General features: G+C 38.8%; 1 protein-coding gene across 3 annotated transcripts in view; it reads left to right on the plus strand.

The window, feature by feature from the left end:
* grip2b (glutamate receptor interacting protein 2b) overlaps nt 1–9400 on the plus strand; it is a 129035-nt gene extending 119635 nt beyond the window's left edge. For all 3 annotated transcript variants that reach the window (XM_066698315.1, XM_066698316.1, XM_066698317.1), the window contains exon 24: nt 7319–9400. In XM_066698315.1, the coding sequence (XP_066554412.1) occupies nt 7319–7519 (201 nt within the window). In that variant the 3' untranslated portion in view covers nt 7520–9400. The remainder of the gene's footprint in view (nt 1–7318) is intronic.
* The last annotated feature ends 2178 nt before the right edge of the window (nt 9401–11578 follow it).

The following is an 11578-nucleotide window of genomic DNA, read 5'->3' on the forward strand; positions in this document are numbered from 1 at the left end:
GGAAATAAGTATTTGATCCCCTATCAATCAGCAAGATTTCTGGCTCCCAGGTGTCTTTTATACAGGTAACGAGCTGAGATTAGGAGCACTCTCTTAAAGGGAGTGTTCCTAATCTCAGCTCGTTACCTGTATAAAAGACACCTGTCCACAGAAGCAATCAATCAATCAGATTCCAAACTCTCCACCATGGCCAAGACCAAAGAGCTGTCCAAGGATGTCAGGGACAAGATTGTAGACCTACACAAGGCTGGAATGGGCTACAAGACCATCGCCAAGCAGCTTGGTGAGAAGGTGACAACAGTTGGTGTGATTTTTCGTAAATGGAAGAAACACAAAATAACTGTCAGTCTCCCTCAGTCTGGGGCTCCATGCAAGATCTCACTTCATGGAGTTTCAATGATCATGAGAACGGTGAGGAATCAGCCCAGAACTACACAGGTGGATCTTGTTAATGATCTCAAGGCAGCTGGGACTGTAGTCACCAAGAAAACAATTGGTAACACACTACGCCGTGAAGGACTGAAATCCTGCAGCGCCCGCAAGGCCCCCCTGCTCAAGAAAGCACATGTACAGGCCCGTCTGAAGTTTGCCAACATCTGAATGATTCAGAGGAGAACTGGGTGAAATAGTTGTGGTCAAATGAGACCAAAATCGAGCTCTTTGACATCAACTCAACTCGCCGTGTTTGGAGGAGGAGGAATGACGCCAAGAACACCATCCCCACCATCAAACATGGAGGTGGAAACATTATGCTTTGGGGGTGTTTTTCTGCTAAGGGGACAGGACAACTGCACCGCATCAAAGGGACAATGGACGGGGCCATGTACCGTCAAATCTTGGGTGAGAACCTCCTTCCCTCAGCCAGGGCATTGAAAATGGGTCATGGATGGGTATTCCAGCATGACAATGACCCAAAACACACAGCCAAGGCAACATAGGAGTGGCTCAAGAAGAAGCACATTAAGGTCCTGGAGTGGCCTAGCCAGTCTCCAGACCTTAATCCCATAGAACATTTGTGGAGGGAGCTGAAGGTTCGAGTTGCCAAACGTCAGCCTCGAAACCTTGATGACTTGGAGAGGATCTGCAAAGAGGAGTGGGACAAAATCCCTCCTGAGATGTGTGCAAACCTGGTGGCCAACTACGAGAAACGTATGACCTCTGTGATTGCCAACAAGGGTTTTGCCACCAAGTACTAAGTCGAAGGGGTCAAATACTTATTTCCCTCATTAACATGCAAATCAATGTATAACTTTTTTGAAATGCGTTTTTCTGGATTTTTTTCTTGTTATTCTGTCTCTCACTGTTAAAATACACCTACCATTAAAATTATAGACTGATCATTTTTTTGTTAGTGGGCAAACGTACAAAATCAGCAGGGGATCAAATACTTTTTTCCCTCACTGTATACCACTCTACTTTGGGGAAATCATGTTTTACAAATATTGACCTCGCTTTGATTTTGTAATTGTCTGGTATTAAGTCAGCCTTGATTCCTGGACTGCTACAATTTCACCACCTTCCAAGGAAGCGTCCAGGAAGTGGATTGCTACAGTGCAATCATCACAAGTAACCAGACACTATCACAAAGTGCAGTTTAGGTGAACTGTAAGCAATGACCTGTTATGACAGAAAAGTACACAAGCTACCTTGGTTGTGATGTAACCCCTGTGTCCCTAACTCTTCCATTTACGTGTATAATTCAAAGCATCTCAAATCTCTGCTGGACCAAAAATTTCAGTGTCATCTTTAAAGAAATAATCTAGCTGATACTGTGAGTTTAAAGCACTTTGGTTAATCAAGAATTTGGAATACCAAATCTTACCAGTTAACTGACACTTCAGTGATCATTTTTCAAGTCCCTTGCAAACATGGTCAAAAGGTCTTTACCATATTCAAGGTTTTAAGTTGTTTTACGTGACAATTTTAAATGTGATTTTGGGAATGCAGACAATTAAATGCACTGTATTAGGCATGGAGACCACAATAAAATCTGTGCTGTTAATTAAACAATTATGCCAATTATGAAAAGGAAAGCTCAGATGGAAATATTAACAGTACACAAGCTTTCCTTTGGGATTAGCAGTGCAGGCACAAGAGCTGTGTTGCAGCTGAGCATGAGTGGGCATCAGAAGTTGTCTATCCTATGATGTTCCAGTATCTGTTATCTGCAAGGCTAGAACCTGGCTGTCCCTGAGCAGTTTCACATTGTGACAGAAACCTTAGATTTGTATAATTTGTCTTGAAGAAATCTAAATGCAGATGCAGTATATATTTTTTCATTTACAAATGTAGGTCTTCACTACCAAAACTAAATACAACTGCAAATATGGGAAATATGTTTAATTTCTTTCAAACATCGGACATTTCTTTATTGATTACACGAAAATGTAATTTATGATTTATTGTGATTTATGTGGCAGAGTGGATCATGTTAAATTGAAATTACCTATCTGTTTTAGCTTAACTGTCAACGTTTGAGAAGATGATAGAGTTGAATGCTTGACAATTTATAGAGGTGTACTCATCTTGATGAACAAGGTGAAACAGGTGAATAAGCCTGTTATTGAATGGTATTTTAAATGTATTTGAAATAATTTGGAGGAATTCCCATTATTTAAATTTGAATTAAAATACATATGTAAATAGCAACTGAAATGCAAACTAGATTACCTCTTACATTTCTTGCTCCAGCTTGGCTCATATTCCCATAGAGATCCATAATGTTCAAGCATTTCAGAGGTAAAATGTGCAGTTCAGATAATAACAAAGCATTTTCTAATTTGTCTATCAAAATATGTATCTGGCAAGCACACTTTCAAACAAAGTATGTATCTAAAATGTGACAATAGATGTTTTGATTTTGTAAGTCGCCCTGGATAAGGGCGTCTGCTTAGAAATAAATAATAATAATAATAATAATAATAATAATAATAATAATAATAATAATAGTAACAACTGATTAATGGTTTGGCCACTTTATTTCTTAATTATCAATATTCCCATGTCTGCACACTTCCCTCAAGAGCAATACAAGTCACTGGTTTGCACACCCTTTGCTGAGGTATTATCTTAAAGGCTGATTTAAAGGGACCTGTATGTGATGTTCATATCTATACGTGGGTTAACATTAAAATTCTGTTTGTTTATGTGGAAGAACAGATGCCTACTGTTTTGCTTTAGTTTACTTCTCCATGTGTGTACATCAAGCACTCCATCCTATTATTTCCCATAACGTGTTTTGAGAAACATGCAAAAACCATGACCAATCGGCCACAAACAGTCCTTTTGCCAACCTGCATTGTGAAACTGGCAATGAGCCAGATACATAGTCAGGAAATGTCATAAGTGTCATTGCATGGTAGGAATTTCATATCATTAAAGTACTCTCCTGGTTTGATTTGATTGGTTCAGAGAGATTCTTTCCATTTGGCATAGTTGCTTGTTCCCATATGTCTCCATTTTATTCAAATTTCCTTCTTAGATATGTTTACATTGTAATTTATCCATAATTACAGTCACTTGGTCATAACTGTGTGGCAAATTATACTGGTCAATGGTTTCTTCAGTATCAAAATCTTCAATGCCTCCATATAATCTTGACCATGGCAGCTTGACCATGGCAAATTTAATCTAGCCCTTCACACAGCGTTAAAGCCAACAAACATATTGCAGTGTTGATTGCTTACATTGATAGTAATATATAACAGAGCAAAGACTGAGAAGGTTTAGGTTTGAAGTGTGCATGACAATGTTGCCATTTACACAGTCTCTGCTGTGTTTGAAATGTCAGCTTGATTCCGATTGTGTGACTTTACTTTTCAGTGGCTTTGGTTAGCTGGATGGAGCCTGTATTTGAGCTAGTTATTGCCAGTGATGGTTGTGTATCAGATTGCGTTGAGGTGGCAGTGATGTGATGGAGAAAGCAAAAAGCAAATTGGATTACATTGGCTTTTGGTTAAGAAGTTACAACAGGAGTTATCTGAAACCCTAGTGTTTGGAGAGGGCTGAGAGTAGAAATACATAAGAAATTGGCCATCCCTTTAGATACAGCCTGTCCGTGTTTGGAGATGATTACTCGAAAGCTTGAAATGCAAGACTTGGCTGTAACCTTACTGAACACTAATCTGTAATATTTAAGAACTTAGACATGGATGCAGTGGAGGTGGTGAAGTAGGATTTCTTAATTTCTTAAATCATTGTTAGATTATTAAAAAGCCCAATATATCAAAAGTTCTGCAGCTCTTGAAAAACAAAGGACCATTCAACTTGGATAAAGCTTTTGTGATTGTATTAAATGCAGTTCAGCTCAGATCTATGTATTATCGATGTATTATCTTTGTATTGCAAATAAAAACATAATAATAATAATAGACACTTTAAACTGTAGTGGTCGGGGAAGAAATACAGATCCTATTAGAATGTGTTCATGAGATGCGGTTCTGTAAAATAAATATAAAAAACAACAACATTCTTTTAATAACTTTGTTGTAAAAACCCAGTCAGCCAGTTCAAAATAAGCAGCTGAAATATGTGTACTCGGTAAACATTGGGTTGTTCGGTTTCAGTATATGTGGTAAAGCCTAATTTAGATGTTGTTCCAGCACAGCAACCCACACACAAGCAATGGTTCACTGAGTTCTTGTCAGCTGTTTGCCCTTTCTCAGTGAACTGCAGCAGTGGGCCCGCTCCAAAAACCTGGTCCCTTTGAGTATCAATGAGGGAAAACAAAAACCCAACAGGCCATCTTTCGGGATAAAATGTAGGGCTTGATGAGCTACTAAACACCAGAGTGCCCTCTCTTTCCTGTAACCTATCTTGTAATCTTCTGTACACTAATAATACCACTACAGAATGATCATCATCCTGGCTGTCATCATCTTCATTTCCTCCTCATCGTGAGGCTCATTTATGGAAGACAGTGTAGTGTTTTATTGGTGCATCTGCAGATTTCAAAACATCAAATTCTTTCCAGCAATGGAATCTCATTGCTGTCCTAAACTGATGGGCACCTAAATGTGTTTGTCGAAGCGCAAAAACACAAAAGGCTGGCCATCTTTGTCCTAGCATGTATGGGGGAGAAAGACATACTTTTGGTCAGGGCTGGTTTTCATTCCACCTGAGTTCTGCCTTGGGTAACTGAACTGAACTAATTATTCACTTAGCTGAGCCAGTCAAACCCCTTTCCTTGATCCAGAGCAGCTGCTGAATGAAAGAGACTTTTAAAGTCTACAACATTGTGACTCTTGAGAACTGGGTGTGAAGAACACTGCTATAAGGTGGAGGTGGAAGAAACCTCGGTTTCTTAGTGAAATCTTTCACCTAAACCATCTCCAAATCAGGTCAAATCTGACAATAATCAAAAAAGGTTGCATTTTGTAATAATAGTTGAATTCGGTGCAGTGTCCTTTCTTTAAATGGGTAGATTTGGTGATACCTGTAAGCTACCCTTGGTAGGGACATCTGTTAAATAATAATAATAATACAAATGAGGGATTAGACCCAGTTCATTAGGATAAGTTGGAATAAAGCTACAGTGGGGGAAAAAAGTATTTGATCCCCTGCTGATTTTGTACGTTTGCCCACTGACAAAGAAATGATCAGTCTATAATTTTAATGGTAGGTGTATTTTAACAGTGAGAGACAGAATAACAACAAAAAAATCCAGAAAAACGCATTTCAAAATAGTTATAAATTGATTTGCATGTTCATGAGGGAAATAAGTATTTGACCCCTTCGACTTAGTACTTGGTGGCAAAACCCTTGTTGGCAATCACAGAGGTCAGACGTTTCTTGTAGTTGGCCACCAGGTTTGCACACATCTCAGGAGGGATTTTGTCCCACTCCTCATTGCAGATCCTCTCCAAGTCATTAAGGTTTTGAGGCTGACGTTTGGCAACTCGAACCTTCAGCTCCCTCCACAAATGTTCTATGGGATTAAGGTCTGGAGACTGGCTTGGCCACTCCAGGACCTTAATGTGCTTCTTCTTGAGCCACTCCTTTGTTGCCTTGGCTGTGTGTTTTGGGTCATTGTCATGCTGGAATACCCATCCATGACCCATTTTCAATGCCCTGGCTGAGAGAAGGAGGTTCTCATCCAAGATTTGACGGTACATGGCCCCGTCCATCGTCCCTTTGATGCGGGGCAGTTGTCCTGTCCCCTTAGCAGAAAAACACCCCCAAAGCATAATGTTTCCACCTCCATGTTTGACGGTGGGGATGGTGTTCTTGGGGTCATTCCTCCTCCTCCAAACACGGCGAGTTGAGTTGATGCCAAAGAGTTCGATTTTGGTCTCATCTGACCACAACACTTTCACCAAGTTCTCCTCTGAATCATTCAGATGTTCATTGGCAAACTTCAGACGGGCCTGTACATGTGCTTTCTTGAGCAGGGGGACCTTGCGGGCACTGCAGGATTTCAGTTCTTCACGGCCTAGTGTGTTACCAATTGTTTTCTTGGTGACTATGGTCCCAGCTGCCTTGAGATCATTAACAAGATCCTCCCGTGTAGTTCTGGGCTGATTCCTCACCGTTCTCATGATCATTGAAACTCCACGAGGTTAGATCTTGCATGGAGCCCCAGACCGAGGGAGACTGACAGTTATTTTGTGTTTCTTCCATTTGCAAATAATCGCACCAACTGTTGTCACCTTCTCACCAAGCTGCTTGGCGATGGTCTTGTAGCCCATTCCAGCCTTGTGTAGGTCTACAATCTTGTCCCTGACATCCTTGGACAGCTCTTTGGTCTTGGCCATGGTGGAGAGTTTGGAATCTGATTGATTGATTGCTTCTGTGGACAGGTGTCTTTTATACAGGTAACGAGCTGAGATTAGAAGCTCTCCCTTTAAGAGAGTGCTCCTAATCTCAGCTCGTTACCTGTATAAAAGACACCTGGGAGCCAGAAATCTTGCAGATTGATAGGGGATCAAATACTTATTTCCCTCATTAACATGCAAATCAATTTATAACTTTTTTGAAATGCGTTTTTCTGGATTTTTTTGTTGTTATTCTGTCTCTCACTGTTAAAATACACCTACCATTAAAATTATAGACTAATCATTTCTTTGTCAGTGGGCAAACTTACAAAATCAGCAGGGGATCAAATACTTTTTCCCCCCACTGTACATGCATTAGAACTTGCAAATGGTAAGGACCAAAGTGCAAAATTATGCTCAATTTTAGTTTTTTCATGTTAATACTTCTTTTTGTGGGGGTCATTGGGCACTAGTTAGTTAAAATTAAATCTGAACCCATCTATATAACTGACTATAACTGACTTTGCGCAGCATGTAAACCCCAATGTTTGTTCTCCGGTCCCCAGGTGAACCATGTCCGCACCCGGGATTTCGACTGCTGCTTGGCCGTGCCTCTGATCACAGAGGCCGGGGACAAACTGGAACTGGTGATTAGCCGCAACCCCCTGGCCCAGGCGGCCCACGCTGAGGAAGAGGAGGAGTGCGAGGACCTGCAAGCCAAGCTCTCCGGAGGCAGAGAGAACAAGACTAGCACAATGGACCTCTGAAAAAGCTCGAGGAAAAAAGCACCCTTATTTCCCCTGGAGAAAGGTTTCTATTTTAGTATTTAGTTCTGTTTTTGTTTTGTTTGTTTGTTTGTTTGATTGTCCTCCCCACCCCTACTTCTCCCCCTTCTTCTGAAGTTTAACTGTTTAAATCCGTCTGCTTCAAATACTGTTGGAGTTCCTGAAAGTTGTGGTTGTGAGATGCCGTGTGCAGGAGTTACTGCATTGGGGCCTACTAAAGCACATGCTGGGACGGGCAGGGAGAATGCAAGGCAGTGTCTGCTTCTATGAGGAATTATGGAGCCAAAGTTTAAAGTGAAAAACAACAACAACAGAAAGGTGCTGTCAAACCCATTATCCCTTAGAAGTCCTGTGTCAGAAGGGATTGTGGTTCAGGTTGTAATGGTCATGTTTTGTTTGGTCATTTTCTGAAGATTTTTTTTCATGCAAGCAAGCAAGGAATCCAGCAGCCTCGAAAACAGGGCTTGGTAATAAAACACACAAATATGTATCTCTTTCACAGTCTCGAAATCACCCCTCTCATTCACGCACACCCACAAAACACACACCGACACGCACAAAACACTCACACACACACACACACACACACACACACACGCCGTCTTTGACACACGCATACACACAGACAAACGCACACTTTTCTTTCCTATAGAAACTATAAATCTCCATGCTGGTGACTACACAGCACACTTTGTTTATAACTAAATGCAAAGCAGAGCCGTCATCTGTTATTCCTTGCCAAATATCACAGACACGTTTTCCTGCGCCACTCAAGAACAGGTGCCTAAAAAGCAACAGCTCACTCTCTCGTTTTAAGTTCAGGCATTGAAACCTCTGAGAAGAGTAATTTCTTCACTCAGGTCAAATCTTAGCTCTTGATTACTAACAGATGTCAGGACTATGGACACTGGCTGAAAAAGGATAAATTAATCCCTAATTCTTATCAAAGCAAGAATGAACTTCTTCAGAATAGTCATTGCATCACAGCTCCTTAATAGTTTTGTTTTATCATTAGTGTTTCACAATTTGAACCAACTATTTCCTTTACAAAGTAACACTGCTTATATACTGCACTCTCCCACTGTTTCACTGCAAATGATTCTTTAATTTACTTGAGGAGCCTTTATGCCACACTGACTACACACTTTAACTGTTTGGAAGTATCCTCTTGCTATTTAATTTCTCTTTCATACGGTGCTAAATATTACTGCTCTTGTATTAGTGTCTGTGTTGAGGTTCACATGTCCGAAGCCACGAGGTGGTTTCAGAAAAGAAATAGGATTTTCATCTAGTACCAAATATGTATTTATATTTTCACATTTGTTCTTTAACATTGTTATTTTGGGGTTTAGTCGCACCATGGGTGTTTTGTTAGTCTGAGGCATCCTCACTGAAATCGGTCAGTTCAGTTCAGATTACTGTCTTATAGTTGACCTGTAGATGGTATTGTTTCCCCTATCATCTTATTATTATTATTGTTATGCTTATTATTATTATTATTATTATTATTATTATTATTATTATTATTATTATTATTATTATTGATTGCTATACACTTTTAAATATATTCTGGTTGCACTTGCATCAACTTTGAGTTTGCATTACTCACACAACACAACTGCTTTTAAAAAGCACTTACCTGAGCACCAGTTTTGGGCCTGCTTTTCTGGTGCTCACAAGCTCCCAGCTCTAACAAAAACAATTTGAAAATTCAGACAAGTAATATTACTTCACTAGTTGAATTTTTTACTTTGTTCTTATGAGGACCATATGCTACTTCTGTTGCATGCACCAAGGGGTGGTTTACCTGATACAGTGCTGCACTTTTGCAACCTTTTCAATTTGTGAATATACATATATATATATATATATATATATATATATATATATATATATATAGTGGTATATATATATATATATATATATAGTGGTATATATATATATATATATATATACACCACTCCTTACTGATTTGTTGTACTTGGTTTGATGTTTGTGTACTGTGTAGGTCTGCGGTTTTTTCACCCTGTGTATGCTGTAGAGGTTACTTGAGTTGAGTGAGTAATGGCTATGTAAGATGTACAAACAAGATGACTTGAATCGAAGTTCATACTGTTGACCCCCCCTTATATTTGCTAGGAACTATGTAGAGCATGTAACTGCTGGAGGAGAATTTGCCCATTTATTTAAAAAAAGCCCTTTGCCCTGTTGGAAGTGACCACGACAAGTCCATTATCCATTAACTTCTGCTTTATGTGTTTATTTTCTGGAATCCATGGGACAACTTTGTTACTCTTGTTTTTCATGGGTGATTTTCAATGCTGTTGTACGTTATCTGGTTTTGGTGTATCGTGCCAATGCTTTTGATTGCATAAGTAAACATTTATTAAGCCAAAAACCAATAGGTAGGAACCTGACAGCACACCCAAAGCCTATGATCTTTTACTGTTTTTTATTGTATTTTTTTAAATTAAAAGTAGACTGCCATTTCACCTACGGCCATATTGGAAAACAGAAAAAATATGTTAACTTTGTGAACGACAGAGGGAAAGAATGTGGCTGATTTAATTTTAAACTATTTTAAGGAATTACTTTATTTTTCATGGGGTATTTAAAGCCTGTGTGGGTATTTTTTGACACTGTGCTTCATTCACTCCCAGAGTAACTCGTGCTGCCAAATACTTGGTTACATAGCATTATCATTGGATTAGTAAGTATTATTTCCCTGCCCTTTCCCTGATCTTTTTTGTCCCTTGTTGGAAAGCACAAGAAGGGTCTATTTACCATACATTAGAAAGCTCCCTTTGTTCTGTAAGATTTTTGAGAACTCTCAAAAGAACAGTTATGATCTGTGTTTGATTCAGACTTTGACTCGCCAAGAGCTTTCTCTGAAATGCTTCCCCCCACTGTTGATTTTGTTTTTCCTTTCCCAAAAATGTTGTTATGTAACTATAGTTGGCCCCTTTAAAAATTAACCAGATGGTTTATTTTTGGGTTAATTTATGTTACTTTTTGTAAAGGTGCGTTTGTTTCATTGAAATCGTGAGGTCAGACACTAAGCTGAGTGGAATGGTGACTGCGTGTTTTTAATTATCCAGAGATATAAAGTATTGTTTTTACCTACAACCTTTGGTATTTTTTTAAATGTTCAATACCTGACCTGTTGTATGTATGTATCTAAATGTGCCATATCTGACACTGAAATATTGCTAAGTGTTTTATATGCAATATTCTCTGGAAGCCTAAAGTTGTGCTTCTGAAAAAGTTTTTACTCAAGCAATTTAAGGCTTTAAATTCGCCTCGTCTCCATCCCTATGCATTTTGAATGATATATGATGTATGCATTAATATTAATGTGTATTTTTAAATGTGTAATATTAAAGATGTATTCTCTGTATAGTATTTTTATATGAAATTTTCTTCCCCCATGTATCTAAGCACAATATTGAAAGCTTGTTGGATTCAGGAACTATTTTAGTCTGGCTGGATGCACTTGTAAATATTTATTCTTTATTAATAAGGGACTGTAATGATGACTTCCTTTTTTATATAAATAAATAAAAATGCATACTGTGCAGTTGTACTTTCCTTTTGGTGGATCCCACAGGTTTTCCGAACTAAACCTGCAGCATTACGTTTTAAGTTTTACACTAGAAACAAAAGGTAAACCATTGATTTGTGTTTCATCAACCCATGATTGATGCTTGCGCACATGGTCTTCCTTTTTGATTTGAAGGATTTAAAAATGATCACTAGTATTTGACTTACAGATAAACAAGTTTTGTTGTTTTCAAATGGGGTTTAAACAGCCAAAGACAAGCTGGTTGAGTATGAGAGATGAAATAGTTTGGTTTGCAGGAAGCATGATGCTTGAAAGAGAACATGCCTTCAGTTTTTGAAATTGAATAAAATCCCATTGCTGTATTGTATTGCTGTTCTTTATTATTTAGTTTTGTGCTCTAGGAAATGCAGTGACACCAGGGGGTAGTAGTTTTTGCTTGTTTTTTTTTTTTTAACATAACTACTTGGTATCCAGTAGGC

The sequence above is a fragment of the Amia ocellicauda genome, chromosome 3, assembly GCF_036373705.1.
Source record: "Amia ocellicauda isolate fAmiCal2 chromosome 3, fAmiCal2.hap1, whole genome shotgun sequence".
Lineage (NCBI taxonomy): Eukaryota > Metazoa > Chordata > Actinopteri > Amiiformes > Amiidae > Amia > Amia ocellicauda.